General features: G+C 37.5%; 1 protein-coding gene across 1 annotated transcript; it reads left to right on the forward strand.

The window, feature by feature from the left end:
• The first annotated feature begins 4,003 nt into the window (after positions 1-4,003).
• LOC143439029 (olfactory receptor 8G50-like) lies at positions 4,004-10,950 on the forward strand. The gene is made up of 2 exons (XM_076924752.1): positions 4,004-4,133; positions 8,139-10,950. The coding sequence occupies exon 2, from the start codon at positions 9,577-9,579 to the stop codon at positions 10,519-10,521; it is 945 nt and encodes a 314-aa protein (XP_076780867.1). The 5' UTR covers positions 4,004-4,133; positions 8,139-9,576; the 3' UTR covers positions 10,522-10,950.
• Positions 10,951-21,635: the final 10,685 nt, after the last annotated feature.

The following is a 21,635-nucleotide window of genomic DNA, read 5'->3' on the forward strand; positions in this document are numbered from 1 at the left end:
TCTCTGAAGATATAAATTTAAGAAGATAACAGAAGATGGAAAGATCACCCAGGCTCATGGCTCAGATGAATTAATGTAATAAAAATGGGCATCTTACCAAAACAATCTACAGATTCAAAGCAATTCACTTCAAAATTACAACACAATTTTCCTAGACATTGAAAGAGCAATTCTCCCCTCTCCCTGATCTGAGGCCTGGTGCAGACTCCTGCCCAGTCTGCTCCTGTGTGGACATTGGATTCCTCCTGAGACATCCTAGAGGGTCCACTGAACCCAGAGCGGTAGGTAAGAAGACCCACACACTGCCCTATTCCCATAGCTGGGTGCAGGGAGTGCTGATTCCAGCAGAAACCCAAACCTCAACCCTGCGGAATAGCACTCCCCTTGTGCCCCTCTCCCGGATCTGAGGCCTGGTGCAGACCCCCATCTGGTCTGCTCATGTGTGGACACCGGATTCCTCCCGAGACATCCTAGAGGGTCCACTGAACCCAGAGTGGCAGAGGTACCACTGAATCCAGAGTGGCAGAGGAACAACTGAACTCAGAGCGACAGACAACATATCCTGAGACATTCTAGAGGAGCCACTGCACTCAGAGAAGTGGATACCTTATCCTAAGACATCCTAAAGGAGACACTGCACTTTGAGCAGTGGACAACTGATCCTGAAGCATCCTAGAGGAGACACTGAACCCAGAACAGCAAACACCTAGCTGGTCTGCTACCTTGAAGACACCATATCCTGAGTCATTCTATGAGTCATCCTAGAGGTACCACTGTACTCAGAGCAGCTGGAGAAGATCACAGAGACATCTGGACCCCAAGAAGATCAGACACAAGCAAGATAACTGGAAAGACAGGCTTCAGTCAGAGACAGAGAGTACAGGTAGCACTAGAGTTAATCAGATGGTGAAAGGCAAGCACAAGAACATAAGCAAGAGAATTCAAAGTTACATGGCATCATCAGAACCCAGTTCCCCCATCATAGCAAGCCCTGAACACCCCATCACACCAGAAAAGCAGGATTCAGAATTAAAATCACTTCTCATGACGATGATAGAGGACTTTAAGAAGGACATAAATAACACTTTCAAAGAATTTAAGAACACAGGTAGACAGATAGAAGCCCTTAAAGAGGAAACACAAAAATCCATGAATGAATTGCAAGAAAACACAACCAAACAGGTGAAGGAATTAAACAAAACCATCCAAGATCTAAAAATGGAAGTAAAAACAATAAAGAAATCACAAAGGGAGATTACCCTGGAGATAGAAAACCTAAGAAAAAGATCAGGAGTCATAGACACAAGTATCATCAACAGAATACAAGAGATAGAAGAGAGAATCTTGTGTGCAGAAGATACCATGAAAAACATTGGCACAACAGTCAAAGAAAATGCAAAATGCAAAAGGCTCCTAACCCAAAATATCCAGGAAATTCAGGACACAATGAGAAGACCAAACCTAAGGATAATTGGTATAGATGAGGGGGAAGACTCCCAACTTAAAGGACCAGTAAAGAGAGAGAGAGAGAGAGAGAGAGAGAGAGAGAGAGAGAGAGAGAGAGAGAGAGAGAGAGAAGGAAGAAGAAGAAGAAGGAGGAGGAGGAGGAGGAAGAGGAGGAGGAGGAGGAGGAGGAGGAAGAAGAAGAAGAAGAAGAAGAAGAAGAAGAAGAAGAAGAAGAAGAAGAAGAAGAAGAAGAAGAAGAAGAAGAAGAAGAAGAAGAAGAAGAAAGAAGAAGAAGGAAGAAGGAAGAAGGAAGAAGGAGAAGGAGAAGGAGAAGGAGAAGGAGAAGGAGAAGGAGAAGGAGAAGGAGAAGAAAGGAAAGGAGTCACCATCATCCATTCCTTATATATTTCCTTGTCCATTTCTTCTCTTTGCTATAGTGATCCCAGAATTTCCTGCCTTTACCATTATGGAAAATTGTACCTTCAACAAATATATTAAATAAAGCAATTATTTTCTTCCCCCTCTAAGTAGGACTAAAGCATCCACACTTTGGTCTTCCTACTTTGTGGGTTTCACATGGCCTGTGAGTTGTATCATTGGGTATTCTAAGCCTTTGTTTGTTTGTTTGTTTGTTTGTGTAATATCCACTTATCAGTGAGTACATACCATGTGTGTTCTTTTGTGACTACGTTACTTCACTCAGGATGATATTTTCTAGTTCCATCCACTTGCCTGCAAATTTCATGAAGTTGTTTTTTTTAATACTTGAGTAGTACTCCACTGTGTAAATGTACCACATTTTCTGTATCCATTCCTCAGTTGAGGGACATCTGAGTTGTTTCCAGCTTCTGGCTATTATAAATAAGGCTGCTATAAACATAGTGGAGGATGTGTCCTTATTATATATTGGATCATCTTTTGGTTATATGCCCAGAAGTGATACAGCTGAGTTCTCAGGTAGTACTATGTCCAGTTTTCTGAGGAGCCACCAGACTGATTTCCAGAGTGATTGTACCAACTTGCAATCCCACCAGCAATGGAGGAGTGCTCCTCTTTCTCTACATCCTTGCCAGATCTGAGAGGAAGAGGGGAAGGTGGAAAAAAGGTGTGGGAGGAGACAGGGGAGATATACAGAGGGTCAGGAAATTATGTAACAGTCGGGGTGGGGAGCTGGGAGTAGCCACTAGAAAGTCCCAGATGCCAGGTATCCAAGAGCTTCCCAGGACACAACAGGGCAGATATTACCAGAAACACCCAGCAAAGAGGAGAGAGAACCTGTAGAAACCATATCCAGTGGATAGGTAAGCCCCAGCTGAGGGATGAGGACACCCACCCATCTCAAAAATATCAATCCAGAATTGCTCTGGTCAAAGGAAATGCAAGGACAAAGAGTGGAGCAAAGACAGAAGGAAAGGCCATCCGGAGACTGTACCACCTTGGGATCCATCCCATCTGCAGACACCAAACCCAGACACTATTGCTGATGCCAAGAAGCACTTACTGACAAGAGCCAGGTATAGCTGTCTCTTGTTAGGCTGTGCCAGAGCCTGACCAATACAGATGCAGATGCACACACCCAACCATCTGACTGAGCATGGGGACCACATTGGAAGAATTAGGGGAAGGACTGAAAAAGCTGAAGGGATTAGCAACACCACAGGAAGAACAATATCAACCAACCAGAAACACCAAAGCTCCCAAGGATACAACCATTAACCAAAGAGTACACATGAAGGGACCCATGGATCCAGGTGCATATGTAGCAGAAGATGGCCTTATCTGACATCAAATGGGAGGGGATCCCTTGGTCCTGTGGAGGTTCTATGACTCAGTGTAGGAGACTGTTAGGTCACTGAGGTAGGACTGGGTGGTTGGGAAAAGAAGCACACTCATAGAAGTAGGGGGTTGGGGGAGGGGATGGGTTGTTAACTGGGAAGGGGAATAACATTTGAAATGTAAATAAATTAAATGACCAATAAAAATAAAGCAATTGCAATATTTATTCTGTCTATATTTCTTTAATCTCTGCTTATTGCCAAATTTACTAAGGTCAAGATGTTCATCTTCTGCCCCTTCTATGAAGCTTGTATTACTCTTGAAATAATAAAGGGACATATAAGAGACAACTTTGATAATGATTATAAAACATTTTCTCAAACATTAATTAAAAGGAGCAGCAGTGAAAAAATGGCCTCATATATTTCAGAGATTATTTTCAGATGGGAAGGTATCATGAAGTCATCTTTCACCATACCATCTGACTTCAGTTTCTGGCCCCAAATGCAGTAATTGAAGCTATTTCCAGACACAAGGAATATACACAAGGGAGGCAAATTGAAAGTATTAAGCAACACATAATACAAGAAACCTTAATTTTTGTTTCCTCTGAGCATCTCATCCCCATTGGAAGGAAATTCTCAGGGCGTTTTCTTCTATACATGTTCCAGATGCCTCTCAAAAGTCTTTGTGAAAATAACATCATTTTAATAAGTCCCTCTGGAAGACTTGAGGGGAATCATGACATTGGATTTATAATACAAGTGTAAACTAGTCAGATTTCTGCTCTTATTCTACAAACAAAAGTAAGCTAGAAGATTATATTTTGAGTTACTTGCACCAGCAACATCAAGAGGTATTTCATGTAAAAGCACTTGATCTAGAACTGGGATGGAATTCTCCACACAGAGGTAAGGTGAGGGGCATCTGTCAGATGACCTTCATGAACTCTACTTTTCAGATATGATAGGAATTTTCTACTGATATCTGAAAATATCACTCATATTTGAGAACCAAATTTCCCCCCAGGAATTTTTAATCTTGGATAGAATTTTATTATTTCGCAATATATTTCAGTGGCTGTAGCTCTTTCCACTAAGGTGATATTTTAAAAGCAACCCATATTATAAAAAAAGAAACTTTTATTACAATTCATATAGCTAGTAGTTGTAAGTTACTCTCAAATAAATCTATATTTCTTACAAATAACTTTAGTGTATAAATGGTATAATGAGCTGCAATATTTAAAATATAAAATTATAGTATAGAAACATGAGGAATTTCTATATCCTCATTTTTCATTATTTCTTTTAAAAAACAATTTGAAAGTTTTAGTATGTCTTGGTGTTTTGCAATCCAAAATTATTAATATTGTACAAACATAGCTTACTTCTTTTTATTCTTCCACAGTCATATTTCATCCCCGAAATAAGAGGATTTAAACCTTTAAATTTACTCTATCAAAGTAACTCTTTTTATCGGACATATTTCTATACATAGGGCAGGATGCTTGCTAGGAAAATTGGTAGTGAAATGTGTCATATACAGAATGCTAGAGTTAGTGGTAACTGAATAAAAATACTTCCCTCATCTCATGAACACCAGTTCTAAACTAAACACCATAACATCTGTGCTCCTGTAGACCTGCTCCATCTTAATATGCATCTCATACATTACCTTTCTCTCTCCTTATAGCTTATAAGGAGCAGGGTCTTTCTATCATGTATCTCTCAATGCTTTATGTCTATAGCATATGCTTATTGTTAATAAATTTTCATCAGTCCATATTCACAAACAAACAATATTGCTTGAATAATTATAATCAGGAAAGTATTTATGATGATTGTCTGCAAATTTCATAATTTGCATAACTGCATAAGATATGGTATGTATATGTGTAATATATTTTATGGCAACTAAAATAGAAAATTTTAGGAATTAGTCAAGAATACTCAATAGCTGAATAGTCTTACATATTCCTTAAGCATATATAACTATACATTATTGGTTTTTATCTTTATTTACAAAGCATACTCATCAACTGTACAAGATAAATTCAGCAGGTTTAGTAAAAACTATCATGATAACCAAGGGACCAGTCAGTATGAATGAAGAACAACTAAGAACAAAAGAAGATGAGGGAAATATTTTGAGTCAGTGACCAAGCATAGTTGTGTATGCTAACATAAATATTAATTTTATAATCTATCAGATAATAATACTAAAACCAAACTTCTGGATACACTTTACTTGGTTCACAATGGTTCTCAGTCATCACCAAATTCTTTCAGTTTTAAAAACTGTGAATAAACATGGAAGATACTATGTTATGTGAAACAAGCCAGTCACAAAATAAAATATTATTAAGTGGTTCTATTTGTATAAGGTAACTATGATTGTCAAACTCGTATATAGAGAATGTGATAATGATTTACAGAGTACAGTGGCTGAAAGAGAAAAGGTGGACTTGTTAAGTGGATATACATCCACAGTAATGACAGAAGAACTGAGCTATAAAACGCTATAAAGTATCTAAATTTTATCACATAGTATCACATAGTAAAGTATCTAAATTTTATCACATAGTATCACATAGTAAAGTATCTAAATTTTATCACATAGTATCACATAGTAAAGTAACTAAATTTTATCACATAGTATTATGTACTCAAAACTTAATGAAAAAATTTCCCTTACATTTTGGTATTTTACTTATAACATGTTCATCTCTAATTTAATAAAATGGAGGCCAACAATTATGATATATGTGAATATATACATATATATATTTATAAATATATGTATATTTCTGTATTGTGTGTGTTTGTAACAATTACTGTAAAAGAAAGCCTGAAATTTCAAAAAGAGTAAGGAAGATTATATTGAGGAACTTAAAGGGAGGAATGGGAAAGAGAAAATAATGTAATTATACTATAATCTCAAAAAATTGAAAGAGTTTTGTAGATGTATTTATCTTATGTATGCGAGTAAACTAGAAGAGGGTATCTTTTCCCATTACAGATGGTCATGAGCTACCATTTGATTGCTGGGATCTGAAAAGCAGTCAGTGTTCTTAACCACTGAGTCATCTCTCCAGTCCAAAATAAGTCATTTTAAAATAAATTAATAGACCGAGATTTAAAAAAAAAAAAAAGCAGAGAATGCTGAAACAATCGATTTAATAGGGCTCCTTTAGTTCTTTCTTGAGTTCCTGGACTGATTTCCCTCAAAGCTGTGTGTTCTGTGGATGCAGAGCTGAAGAGATGAGATGACTGAAGCTTTTGTTGCCCTAGAAAGCATGATGGGTTCCAGATGTTGACCACTGAGCCAGAAGGTTTATATTCATTAGAATGTGTGTTTGCTTAAATGTAATTGTTGCTATGCCCTACTTCTTTAACTTTAATATAAAATATATTTGTTAGTTTTGAATTTTTCAGAGGCCTGTAGTTAGGAAACTTTGTACATTAGAAAGACCTCGGACTTTAAAAACATGAAAAAAAATTTTTAAACTGGGGAAATTTAAATTTTAGATAAATATTAAATATTGGGATATTACCCAATTTTGGAGACAAAGAAAAGAAAGGTTATGATTTAACAGTGATTAGTGTGTTCTGATTACACAGGATAGAGGGTCTAGTTAATTTTTATTATCAATACCACATTATCTAGAGTCACCTGGAAAGAATGAAACTTAGTTGAGTTGGAAAATTAACCTTGGAAAAATTCACCTGTGGCAAGGTCTATGAGAGATTGTTTGCTTGAAGGCCCAGCCCTCCAGCCCTGAACAGAAAGATAGCTAACTGAACATTTCTCAGTACACAATCTATACACAGCATTTTTCCATAGTTTTTCCTCAGTTTCTCCTTCAGTTGCAGCTCTAACTTCGCTCGATGGGGGACTATGACCTAATAAAACATAAGCTAAGATAGACCCTTTCTTCTCCAAGCTGCCATCTGTCAGAGTATTTTATCACACCAACAGAAAAACAAACTAGATCTGATAGTGAACTCGTTCACATGGCTCTACTAATTAATGAACCTGTTAACTGTTGTCCTTTAAAATTCCCAGATCTCAACAAGTTTTTATTGATAAGTAAATTTCTAACATATGAATTCTCTAAGACAAAGAACAACTATATCAAGATAGACATCATTATCTTTTCTCTTGCTTCTTTGATTTTCTGACATTATATTCTAGTTATGTTGTTTCTCCTCTTCCTCCTCCCAAGTCCTCCAATACACACCTCCTTGCCCTATCTCAAATCCACGGCTTCTTTTTTGCTGATTGCTGCATTATTTATATCTATATAAATTTATATTGCCAAACACAACATGACCAGGCTGTATAATGTTACTTGTATGTGTGTTTTTAGGAGGACCATTTGGTGTTGGGTATGTTCTATTTGGGGGAATAAATTTCCAACACATGAAATTCAGGAGTCAGAGAATAACTGTATGAACATGATGCTCATTATCTTTTTATATCTTTTATTTTTAGATATTATAATTTATCAATTTATAAGTTTACACTTATATTTTACAACTATAATAAATTTATGTATTATAATCATTTTATATTATACAATTTGTGATTATTTCCTTTTAAAATACAAATGCATCATTATATCAAGTGGTGTGCTCTTCCCTAGGGAAAACTATTCCTCCCACTCTCAGCATTCCTCAGTTACCCCTCATGGTCCTTTGGGTAGAGCTGAAGCCTCACGGTCTTTCCTCGTCCACTTTTCCATGTCCATTGTTGTTTTCCTTCTTCAGCTCATGTTCAGGCAGCCATCCTTATCTTTAATAGAGACAATTCTAAATTTGCTAAAATAAATAAAACATATTTCATAGAAACTAGCACTACCACTTCTGAGTTTGACTTTAAATTAACAATGCCAATCTCTAAACATTCTTAAGCTTTTCCAGAAAAGTACAGAGTTGGTCCAGAATGGGAAGGCACTTTTCGGTATAGGAGAGAGCCAGCTGGAGAGTCAGAAGAAAACAAGTGTGAAGAGTGAGATCCTTCAGTCCTCTGCTGCATGTTGTAAGCAGTGCTACTCCAGACTCTTCTGTATGACTTTTTATGTCACTGTGTTTTGTATTCTAGTAGCTTTGTCCCAAGTATTGAAATCTCTTGGACCTGTAATAACTGTATGTAACTTCATCTAATTGCCATTTGTTGGAAAAGCATTCGTCTTACACCTAATTATTATGACACACATGATTTCAATGATTTATATATGTAACTTATTTACAGATTGACAATTTTCTGATATCTCCTGGCATATTATGGCTTTTGATTTCAGGTTCTCACCTAATTGCCACAACTTAAAGCTCTGCTATAATGTTAATTAAAGTACACCTTATACTGTTCATTACCTTATGGAGAAAGGCTTTAAGTTATGACCATTAAGTATCACGAGGGGTGTGTGTGTGTGTGTGTGTGTGTGTGTGTGTGTGTGTGTGTGTGGTGGTCATTTTTATTTGTGTAGATGCTGGTCTTACTGTAACAGAAAAAAAATGTTGGGTTTTTTGGTAGCATTACTGGGGGAATGACAAATAAGTCAAGAAGTATATATTCAAGGACAGATGTATCTTCTCTTCATCTATAAGAGCCAGGTGTTGATAAGTCTAATGTCTTACATAGTTAAAATTGAAGATGCCAGCAAAATTCAAGCTTGAGTTCTGAAGTGAAAATTTCTGGTTTCTTTAAGAACTCAGGGTGTCATGTGATATTTTTCTGGAAGCTGTCTTGGGAACAGGCATGTACTGTTTTGCTGAAAACAGACACATGAAAGTGTGTGTGTTGATTAGAAAATATGTAAGTAGAACCTCACAGACAGTGAAAGGTCGCTCTTGCATTGCTAAACTATGCAATGCTAGGCTGGTCTTCATTGGTCATCAAACACTTTCCTGGTCTGTGCTGGCTGTGCAAAGCTTCACTGGTCTTTGATGATCTTCACCTTGTAGAGCGAAACATGGCTGATTCTGGCTAGTTCATACTACTGACACATGTAGATTAAGCAGAGGTTTGAAGTTTCTGTTGAATTGAACCCTGGTACTGATTCATGTAGGATATTTGCTATTCGACTGGGCTACAGGTATACTGACAATGAAGCATAGAATCACCACGAAGAACTACTTTTAAACAGGTCCAAAAACAGAAAAACCTAGTAACCTTTCTCCATTACGTCTGATTGGTATGCTAGAAGGGAGATTGAAGCATTCAAGAACACTAAATAAAGGGGGTTTAGAAAAATATAAGCCTACAGAGTCCTGTTTAACTCTGTGGTAAGATAATAGGTATTGATCTCATTTTTTTCCACCTCCTTCTACATAGAACTCAAAGAAGAAAATGTTACAAGGAAATCTTTCTGGGGTGGCTGAGTTCATCCTCGCTGGGTTAACAGACAAACCTGAGCTGCAGATGCCCCTCTTCCTCCTCTTCCTAGGAATCTATGTGGTCACAGTGGTGGGGAATCTGGGCATGATCACCATGATACTATTCAGTTCTCTACTGCACACACCCATGTATTATTTCCTCAGTAGTCTGTCCTTCATTGACCTCTGCCAGTCCACTGTCATTACCCCCAAAATGCTGGTGAACTTTTTCACAGTGAAGAACATCATATCCTATCCTGAATGCATCACACAGCTCTACTTTTTTGTTATTTTTGCTATTGCAGAGTGTCACATGTTAGCTGTAATGGCATATGACCGCTATGTTGCCATCTGTAACCCCTTGCTCTACAATGCTGTGATGCCCTATCAAGCCTGTTCCTGGATGATATTTGGAGTATATAGTATAGCTTTGATTTGTGCCACAACTCACATAGTGTGCACACTAAAAGTGCATTTCTGTAAAGCAAATGTAATAAATCATTACTTCTGTGATCTTTTGCCACTACTAGAACTCTCTTGTTCTGATACTACTTTTAATAACATAGTAGCTTTAGGCTCCAGTGTTTTTAACATCTTTATTCCAACTCTGACTATTCTAAGCTCTTACATCTTCATCATTGCCAGCATCCTCCGGATTAAATCCACTGAAGGCAGGTTCAAAGCCTTCAGTACCTGCAGTTCACACATATCAGCTGTTGCTGTCTTCTTTGGTTCCCTTGCATTCATGTACCTGCAGCCATCATCAGTCAGCTCCATGGACCAAGGGAAAGTGTCTTCTGTGTTTTATACCATTGTGGTGCCCATGCTGAACCCCTTGATCTACAGCCTGAGAAATAAGGATGTCAAAGTGGCTCTAAATAAGTTCCTAGAAAAAAAAATTTTTTGTGAGCACAACTGAATTTTTCTTTCTAGAATTTTTGTTTAGAGGGCTAGCAAACAGTTCAGACGGATAAGTATAGCCACCATAAGATATGAGATTACTACTATCACTGTTTATTTGTAAGGTTTCCAAGGGCAGGGCAGTTTTAGCCAATGGACTTATGAGGAAGAGCTTCTGTCTGGGATCCAGAGACCCCATCTACTTATCATAGCATGTATCACACTAGTCACTTTGTCAAACTCCCAAAGCCTTTTTGTAAGTGATTCTGTTTTATACATGTAGAACCATGTTACTTTTATGCAAAACATATGTATCATATAACAGAGAGTAAATGCATTATCTCAATATCCGATGTAATTAGCCTTTTAATGAAATATATTTCTAAGGATTTCAGACATCGTGGTATCCAAAACTATTTTATCTAAGAATAAACTATGCAAACTATAATGACTAGTCTTTTCTAAGTGTGTGGACCTATATTAAAAACATAGAGTAATATTTTGAGTGGTAACATAGCTCTTAACTCACCCTTCATTCCCCCCTAAAAAACTACAGTAGATGAGACACAGCAAAACAGTATTGAACATATTGTGCACAAGCCTTTAAAACATAGTGGAAGTAAGAACAAGAATTCTTTGTGTGTGTGTGTGTGTGTGTGTGTGTGTGTGTGTGTGTGTGTGTGTCTGTGTGTGTACTGGGATATATCTCCTTCTTTCTTATTTTATGAAGATATTGTTTTAAGGTTCCATGTGTCCCTTCCATCGTCTCTTGTCCTTGATAATTATAAGGAATCCCAGAAACATGGGTAATGTTAAATTGCTGCTAAAAAGTCTCAAATGTTTGACTGCGATAGCCAGTTCCATTATCTGGTTTGCTTGTTTATTTTTCTTTTATGTTTTTTTTTTCTTATTGAATACTTTACATTTCAGATGTTATACCCTTTCCCCATTCCCTCCCAGCCAGAAATCCTTTAACTCATCCTCCATCCTCCTATTTTTATGAGGGTGTGCCCCCACCCAACCTCCCACTCCCACATCCCCTTCCTTGAATTCCCCCTCTCTGGGGCATCCAGCCTTCAAGGGACGTCCTCTCCCACTGATGCCCGACCAGTCTATCCCCCTCTTTATATACAGCTGGAGACATGGGAACAAGAATTCCTATGTTCAAATATTTCTAATATTTGATGATTTGACTCCAGCACATAACTGACCATGGCAGATTCAGAAGTGCATTATCTTGCAATTGTATAATACATAATATGTATTCAGATCTAGAAAGCAAAACTTATAAAAATTATTTTCTGAATAATACCATATTAGTCAGAATTATTAAATATCCTCGTATATATATGCTATCTATTCCCAAAAGAAAAGACTAAATTTGGGACAGAAGAAAAGACTTCCCAAATAATGTATTCTCATTTTTCCCTTACCCAACTAAATTCCCATTGCTTCCCTTGAAATAGCAATCATAAAACTGAGTTTATACTTCTGGAAGGTTAATTCTTCCTATAAGGCCATTTCAGTAGCTCTAAGTGGCCTCCAAAAATGCAAACCATATTAAGGCCCTTATGATGGTAGCCCTCATGGTGGTAGCAGTATCCACAGAATCTTTCCTGTATGCTATTTTTAATTAATCATTCCATTCATTTATATCTCAAATGATATTCCACTTCTCAGTTATCCCTCTATCACCACCCCAACCAATATCCACCTTCACCTTCACCTTTATGAGGGTGCTCCCCCACCCACCCACACTCTCCCACCTCACCGCTCCAGCTTTCCCCTATGCTGGGGCATCAAACCTCCTTGGGACCAAGGGTCCCCTCTCCCAATATCTGTATCCCGTTTTTAATAGGGTTATTTGGTTCTCTAGAGTCTAATTCTTAAGTTCCTTGTATATGTTAGATATTCAGATGTAGGATTGCTAAAGATCTTTTCCAAATCTGTTGGTTGTTGTTGTGTTTTTTTTGTTGTTGTTGTTTTGACAGTGTCCTTTGCCTTACAGAAGCTTTGCAATTTTATGAGGTCCCATTTGTTGATTCTTGATCTTAGAACACAAGCCACTGGTGTTCTGTTCAGGAAATTTTCACCTATGCCCATGTGTTCCAGTTTCTTCCCCACTTTCTCTTCTATTAGTTTTAGTGTATCTGATTTTATAACATAGGTGACATAAAAATAGAGAGGGGACTTGGAAGTGAAATTTCTTAGCAGGACGATCGGGATAGGTAAAAGACAGCTAGGAAGAGTTAGTCGAAACTTAGGTTTATGGAAAAGCAAATAGGCTTTGTATTGATTACATTCTGTTGCTATGAAATAAATCAATAATAAATTAACAAATAAATAAATGAAATAAATAAGATAACAAAAGCAACTACTGGAAGAAACAAAGTGTTTGCATTTGTTAGCTTGGGGTTCCAGAGTAATAAGTCCATCATCACAGAAAGCATGGCATCAAGCAGAAGCCCGATGAGAATGTTGAAAATCTAAAAGTTCAGACTCTTCAACTATAAATATGAAGCACAGAAAGAGTGAACTGAAACTGGAAGAAGGCTATAAGCTCTAAAAGCCAGTTAATGTTGATTTAATTCCTTCTTCTAGCAAGGATCCACTTTCTAAAGGTTCCAAAATCTGCATAAACAGTGCCAGGGACTGGGCACAATGTGTTTAGATACAAGCACCAATGGGCAATATTTCTCATTCAAAACACCACAGAAACATAATTTTTTAAACCTGTGTGTATGTGCATGTGTGTGTGCATGTGTGTGTGCGTGTATGTGTGTGTGTGTGTGTGTGTGTGTGTGTGTGTGTGTTTAAAAGAGGAGAACTAGAAGAGAGACTTCTTGCATGTTTGGATAATGATGCACCTAAAATTAGTATTTACTTAACAAAGAACTAAGGGGAGATATGAAATTTATCTTTATAAATTTTTTTATCATGGAGGCCCCAGTTGATCATAAAATAACACAGATTCTTACAAATACAACTGGTTAATAACAACTTATTAAAGAAAGCACATATCTTTGTTGTAAGGTGTAGAAAGGTCAATATTGTACTGATCTGGATGCTTCTTGTCTGCTGGCTAGCTTTCAAAATGCCATAAATTTATATAAAGGCTGTTTGGCTTGGGTTTGTGGGGTAGGGGGCAATAACAATCTCACCCAGCTGTGAACACCAGATTCTACAATGACAAAGAACCAGACTAGATATGCCTACTGGTGAATAGTGGCGCAATTCTTACAGGAACAATTAATTACTTTCTAGTTAGATTTGAGGTTTATTTCACAAGGGCAATATCATAAGCTCAGTTAAAGTATTTAAGTGAGGAGTTCTTAGACTTGAAGTGCAAACTGATTACTGTTCAGCTAAACTCTCATGGCTCAGAGCAGCTTTTGAAATATTTATATTTATATTTATATTTATATTTATATTTATATTTATATTTATATTTATATTTATATTTATATTTATATTTATATTCAAAGGCAAATGTTATTCCCAGTCTTAATCAAAGAAGCTTTCTTTGCAATAAACAACATTGAAAACAACACACGATTGTTCAAGGTGACAATACTAAGTAAAGGTTGAACCTTCATCTCTAAACCAAATATGTTTACCAACCCCCTCTGAGCCTTCAGTAAAGGGGCTAGGAGTATGAATGTCAGAGCCAAAAGAAATGGAGAACAATTCTATAATTCCTTCTCCTGGGTATGGCACAGATAATGATGTCATGGTCTCATAGCACCTGTGACTGCCTTCAGTGAGACTATACAAGATTGGCCTATCAACAGTCAGCTATGAGGAGTCCTGGTGAGGAGCCAATACTGATGGTGTCACAGAAACCATAGACCTTAAACATTCTCAAGTGATGATGTGTGGACAGAGGGGTATACTGTGGAATGCACTATGAATCACTGCACAACGTTCACAATGAGATGTTTTCTATGTGTTTTGTTTTTGTTTGTTCACGTGTTTTTTTATTTGTGGTATTTCATTTTATTTTATTTTATTTTATTGGCAAAAAGAGCCAATAAAAACCAATTATTGACTTTAGTTGTGTGCGCACTGAGGAGCCATCCAGTCTCCAATGAGCAGTTCTAAATTCACAGTCACATAAATGATCCTGGTTAAACTCAGTAAGTCTTAACACACACATGCACACACACACACACACACAAAGAGAGAGAGAGAGAGAGAGAGAGAGAGAGAGAGAGAGAGAGAGAGAGAGAGAGAGAGAGATGTAGAGACAAAGAGAGACACAGAGACAGAGAGAGACAGAGACAGTGACAGAGACAGAGACAGATAGAAATGGTGAAGAAACACAAAACACTGAATGTTGAAAAATGTAGTGGTAGGACTACATTTTTTACAGGTAGGGGGAATAGAAAGTATTTAGGCTGAAATTTTTATATCTGTATTGAACTGCCAAACAACAAAGTCAATACACACATACACACACACACACACACACATACACACACACACACATACATACACACACACATGATAGCTAAGACAATGATAGCTATTAAACTTAATAATTAAGAACTGTTGGAGGTACCACCATCCATGACTTCAAGTGGTACTACAAGTTGTACTTTAGTAATAAAAACAACATATTAGCCCAAAATAGACAAGTAGATCAATGGAATTGAATTGAAGACAGAGACATAAGCCCATACATGTATAGACATTTGATTTTTTGATAAAGAGGCCAGAAATACACACTGAAACCAAAAACAGCATCTTCAACAAATTGCACTAGTCTAATGGAAAGCTACATGTAGAAGAATCCAAAAAGAGCTATAGTTATCATTCTGCACAAAACTCAGCTCCAATGACCAAAGACCTCAATATAAAACCAGATACACTGAACCTAATATAAGAGAAAGGGAGAGATAGCTTTCAACTCATTGGCACAGAAAGACTTTCTGAACAGAACCCCTTAGCACAGGTGCTAAGATCAACTATTAATAAATGAAACTGAAAATTTTTGTGAAACTGAAAAACAAAGGACACCATCAATCAGACAACATGTAAGGAAAAGATTTTTACAAACTCCACGTCTGAAAGAGAAAGTGAAGGGAATTTGAAGAGTAGTATGGAAACCCAACACAGTAGAAACATCTTATGCTCAGGAGTAGTTGACCAACATATATCCCAAATGTATAAAGAACTCAAGAAATAGTTATCAAAAATTAAATAATTCAAATAAAAAGTGGGGTACAGACCTAACCAGGAAATTCTCAGTAGAGAAAACTCAAATGGCTGAGAAACACTTAAAGAAATAATCAACATCCAGGGAAATTCAAATCAAAGCTATTTTGAGATTTCATCTTATACCATCAGAATGGCTAAGATCAACTGAACAAGTGACAGCTCATGCTGACAAGGATGTGGAATAAGGGGGAACACTCATATATTGTTGGTGTGAGTGCAAACTTGTACAGGTAATACGGAAATCAGTATAGTGGCTCCTCAAGAAGATGAGAATTGATTTACCTCAGTATCCAGCTACAATGGTCTTGGGCATATAAACAAAGGATGTTTTGTCCTACTACAGAGGCACTTGCTCAGCTATGTTTATTGATGCTATATTTGTAATATTCAGAAATTGGAAGCAACCTAGATGTCACTCAACAGAAGAATGAGTAAATAAAATGTGGCACTTTCATACAATGGACTGTTACTCCGCCATTTATGGAAAAATAGCATCATGAAATTTACAGGAGAATAGATGGAACTAGGGGGAAAAAGTCACCCTGAAGTAAGTAAACCCACACCCAGAAAGGCAAATATGGCATGCATTCAGTTATATATGGATATTAGGCGGAAAGGCAATGATAACCAAGCTACAATCCATAGAACCACAAAGGGTAGGTACAGCGTAAGAGACTAGAGAGAAAGATGGATCTCATTAGGATAGGATAGGAAATGAAACAGACAGATATAGATGGATGTTGGGAACTAAAATGGAGGATCAAGTGGGAAGGATGAGCAAAGATGAGGTTGGTTTAGAGAATATAGGGAGAAACAGCTAAAGAGAAGAAGCATTTGAGAGGAGTGTATAAACCTAATGCCATAGAAACTCCCTAGCCGGGCAGTGGTGGCGCACGCCTTTAATTCCAGCACTTGGGAGGCAGAGGCAGGCAGATTTCTGAGTTCGAGGCCAGCCTGGTCTACAGAGTGAGTTCCAGGACAGCCAGGGCTACACAGAGAAACCCTGTCTCAAAAAAACAAAAACAAAAACAAAAAAACAAACAAAAAACAGCAACAACAAAAAGAAACTCTCTAGGTTCATGAGTAGTTGAACAACATATAATAGATTCCACTGATTTTCGGGGTTTTTTTTATACTTTGTTTTGTTTTTTGTATTTTTATTTGGTTACAGTTTGGTATTTTGTGTTTTGTTTTGTTTAGAAAGATCTTAAAGTTGTATGGTTGGGAATGAAGGGAGAATCTGGAAGGATTTGAGGGAAGGGAACATATTTAAATTTAAAAATAGTTTTAAAGAATATACAATAATTTATTTTAATTTTAAATTTTTTCAATTGTAAGAAATTGCTCCTATCTCCTTGTTATAATTGTTACTAAAGAAAAATTTAAATAATTCCTAAAGGTTTACTTAAAAAAACATTTCATGAAGGAGACAAGCATGGACATCTCCAAGAAACACTATGCTTTCCCTTACCCTGTGGTGTTCTGTGTCCAGAGACATAGCACTGAGCTATTTATTTCTCCTCAATAAAAACTACCATTTTAACCTGTTCACCTTGCAGCTGTAATCCATCTGTCTTCTCTGACCAGCTTAGAGATATGCAGCTTTTTCTTAGCCTGGCTTCAAGTATGTGATGGAAACATTTCTATTGTGTCAATTTCCCACTCTGTATACGGACAAAACTCTTAATTTTTCTCATTAATTTATTTATTTATTCACTTTACATCCTGATTGCAGACCCTCTCCTCCTAGTACCCTCCTCAAACAGGTCCTCTTCCATCCCCCATACCCCTTCTCCTCTGAGCAGAAGGAGGGTCTGTCTGAGTACCATACCACCCTGACACATCAAGTCACTGCAGGACTAGGAGCTTCCTATCCCTGTGAGGCCAGACAATGAAGCACAATTAGGGGAATGGGATTCATAGGCAGTCAACAGATTCAGGGACAGCCCCATCTCCAGTTGTTGAGGACCCACATGAAGACCAAGCTGCACATCTGTTGCTGAAACCAAGTACTCTTGCTCAAATCACCTCGGTAGTGGTGGTGGCGCTCCTCACTACGTGCCCCAATGTTCTAGGTTCTCTAATGAAAGACACACACACACACACACACACACACACACACACGCACGCTGCTGCCAGACCCTGACCCACCCCAAAACTGTATAAAGGAGCTCTACTCAGGAGAAGTAAAAGTGTGTGAGAATCATCCCATTGTCCGAGAGTTTCTGTTGCAAGAGCTGTAACACTAGAGGAGAGATCTGCTTTCTTAAAGTGCCTTCAGGACCCTCCTCTTCTTGCTAGCTAGTTGGCTTCTCACCATCACAGCCTGGACAAGTTCACCACAGAGGGACAGGTGCAGCACCTGGGAGTGACTGGGAAGCGACAGCTGAGGCATAGAGACAAAAGTGGAGGCAGCATCAGTGGAGGCCACTCCCCCTCTCTACTCACACTCTATCCCCTTGGCCGAGACCCCTGCACCCAGCCAGGCTGGAGATCTTCATGGGACGCCCTCCAGAACAGGGACTACAAGTTCCCAGAATATTGCAACTTAAGGAGAGAATGTAGATTTGTAACTTCATGCTGGGATAAGGTAAAATGTAGCTCCTTTCCACCTGGTATGTATGAGACAACTCTGGGGGTGTCGGGGGCGGGGAAGGGGACAGATGACAAAAAAACTGTGGCGCGCACTATTGCTAACCAGCATATCTTCCTCAGTGAGTAGGTTAAAAAAAAAAACAAACATAAAAATCAAAACGAAACAAAACAAAATTTCACAAAGTAAATATATTTGATGACTAAGCACTGTGACGAAGGTGGGTAATATAATGTGCAGGATATTTCATTTCTCTGATACTCCCGTATATTATTTTCTACAAGGAAATGTTTGTTCATAGGAAGTTAATGTTTTCAGGAATCATTAGTGATCACTAGAAGGAATATTAGATACCATCATTTTGACACACATACACATACAAACATTCAGTCAAAAGGTCACCCAGGGTGATTCTGCAGATTCTCAGAGGTATTAATATCTTTTAATTGTTTATCGACTGTGCCGTATGGAATGTCATATGAATTTGGTCTCACATAATGGCTTTTTATGTGAAGGCATTAGTCTTTGGTGCATGACAGTCAGCCACAAATCTATGGAAGGAAAAAGGGATGACTCATACCTTGATATGTACAACACAGGAATGATGAAGCTCACTCACATCTCTCTGAGAAGAACGGAGTCAAATAGACAAACTTAGATGCAAGAGATATTGACAGATGCTATGGCGATCGAGATAGAAGCATGTCAGGCTAAGTCTCAGAATTATTGTAGAAAAAGAGGGAGGAATAAAGATCAGGAATAAGTAACTAATAGCTTCTTTCTCATATTCCAAAACTCATGTTTTTACAGATGACTTAGTTGCATGGGGAACTTTTTTTAAGTATCCCTTAAAAATTTCCTTTTTTATGCATTGTGTATTTAGCTGCATATCCACCATATGTGTGCCTAGTGTCTGAGACCAAAAGAGGGCATCATATCTCTTGGAACTGGAGTTACTTTCTGTTGTGAGCCTGCAGTGTACATGCTGAAAACCAAATGTGTGTCCTCTGCATGCAACAAGTACGGAGAACAACTGAGATGTTTCTCTGTTGCCAATTGCTTCTGCTCCTTCAAAAGGGGTGCGTGTACTCAGGTGAGGTCAGGTAAAATCTTAATTGGTCAGATAAGGCTAGAGCCTGTGATTGGGCAGTGGAAGGAGGGGGCAGAGCTGAAAGTTTTAGAGAGAGGGGAAAGAGGAAGAAGGATAGAGAGACAGGGAGAGAGATGGAGATAGAAAAAAAGACAGAGAGAAGATGGAATCAGGAGAAGATGGAACTGACCCACGTGGTCAAGAGAAGATGCAAGTAGATAGGGATTTCATAGATGTAGGGTACATCTGCCCAATCTATGTGTGCAGCTTGAATTAATATCAATTAAGCTTTGTGTTCTCTGTGTGGGCACTTTGGAGCTGGAGATTTACAGATATAAATCTGGCTGGTGTATTACAAGTCTTTAGTACTATCATTTTATGGGGCTAAGGAAATCTAAGCAGGCAGGAGCTGGCTTTCTGCAGGCTAATCACAGGGGTGAATAGCCCTGAAAGTCAGAGCATCTTGGCAGCAGCTGGCCACAGGAACCAGGCCAAACCACCATCGGAACTCCCCATGGGGGTTGGCAAGTCCGCTGGTGCCAGTGTATAGCCAGTTTAGCGTGGATCATGTTTTAAATTGCATGCTACATTTCTCCAATGCCATTACTTAGAATTTAACATTTAGATTTAGCACTGCATCTAAGAGAAATACTACTGTCAAATGTGACTAAAATAGGATACATAAAGTGCTAATAAATATACAGGATTTTAGTATCTACTAAAAGATTCTTAGGAAGGCCTGTGTTATGTTAAACGGAGCCTTCATCTTTGTTCTTACCCCCGATCCTTCTCACCCAGAAACAGCTTTTTGATTCCATCCTTTCCCAGCATTTATAAACCTTTCAGTGACAAGCACAAGTGGTTGCTTGCCATGCATTTCCTATCACTCCAGGTTTTAATCAAGCATCCCACTATAACATCCATCCATCACACCTGCTATAGAGATGATGCTGTGTCAGTATGCAGTGAGCGTTGTACATGTCTTACATTGTGCTGTTGGTGAGTAGCAACATTTTTTCTGTTTTCTTTTAACAACTATTCCAAGTAAGGACATCAGGAAGAAGCTCCTTCATGTGATATATCTGATATATAGCTGGATCCCTGTTCTTTTCTGGATACCAAGGACACTCCCAACATTCCCAACTGTCCCCAGCAACACTGAAGTATAGAAGGGGGGTTATCAGCCTGTGTCTTTCAGCACAAGACCCATGTAATAGGGCTGTCACAGGTCATCTGCAGTCTGGGCCTTTATTTCCTTTATATTTTTAATTAGTTTATTTTCATTTAAATATTTTATACAATATATTTTGATCATCTATTTCTCCACTTTGAACTCCTCCCAGATGGGAGGTGTTAATCTCCTACCTACAAAACTATATTCTCTCTCTCCTTCTCTCTCTCTCTTTTTCTCTCTAAAAAATTACAAATATACTAAAAGAAAATAAAATGAAGCAGAAAAATCATGAAAAACAAAAATCATAATTAAGTTTATTTTGTGCTGACCAATTATTCCTGGGCATTAGTCCTGCCCTAGAGTGTGGTTGATATACCTGGTCATCCTCCATTTTTTTCTTTGCCAGAAGTTTTCAGTTGCTAATAGCTTTATTTTTACCAACCCTATTTTAAAGTTAAGTAATAGATTTTTAACATATTGAAGAAATACCCATATAAAACACATTAAATTTCTACATCCAAAAATTTAAGAATTTTAAAGTAAGTTCAAATACAAAAATTTATTTTAACTATTATCTCAAATCTGTATGTTACTGAGTAGTGAATAGAATATTAAATGTAACTTTACTTTAACAAATAATTTCATATTAAATAGAGTCTATAAAAAATATTCATGGTGTCTACCCATATTTTTTTTAAATTTAAAACTATCACAATCTGTTAATCTTGTTAAAAACTCCTTTTATGTCTTTAATAATGTCTGAATATTTTAATGTGGATACAAAATGAATTATGCTTGTATTCACTCTATCATTTAAAATATTCTACATATCATCATTTATGAATATATTATAATATTTAAATACAGTTAATTTAGTGAAGTCAACAAAGGTAAATAAAAACATATGGCTTCTCTAGTTTTTTGCTTTCCCTGTATTCATGTTTGACATATAAAATAATTCTTTAAATATATATTTTACAATTTTCCTGACATTTTAAAATTTTGACTGCCTTGCCTAAAAATGCTAAAACCCTAACAGTAAGAGCACTCACATCC

Source organism: Arvicanthis niloticus, chromosome 26 (genome assembly GCF_011762505.2).
Source record: "Arvicanthis niloticus isolate mArvNil1 chromosome 26, mArvNil1.pat.X, whole genome shotgun sequence".
NCBI lineage: Eukaryota > Metazoa > Chordata > Mammalia > Rodentia > Muridae > Arvicanthis > Arvicanthis niloticus.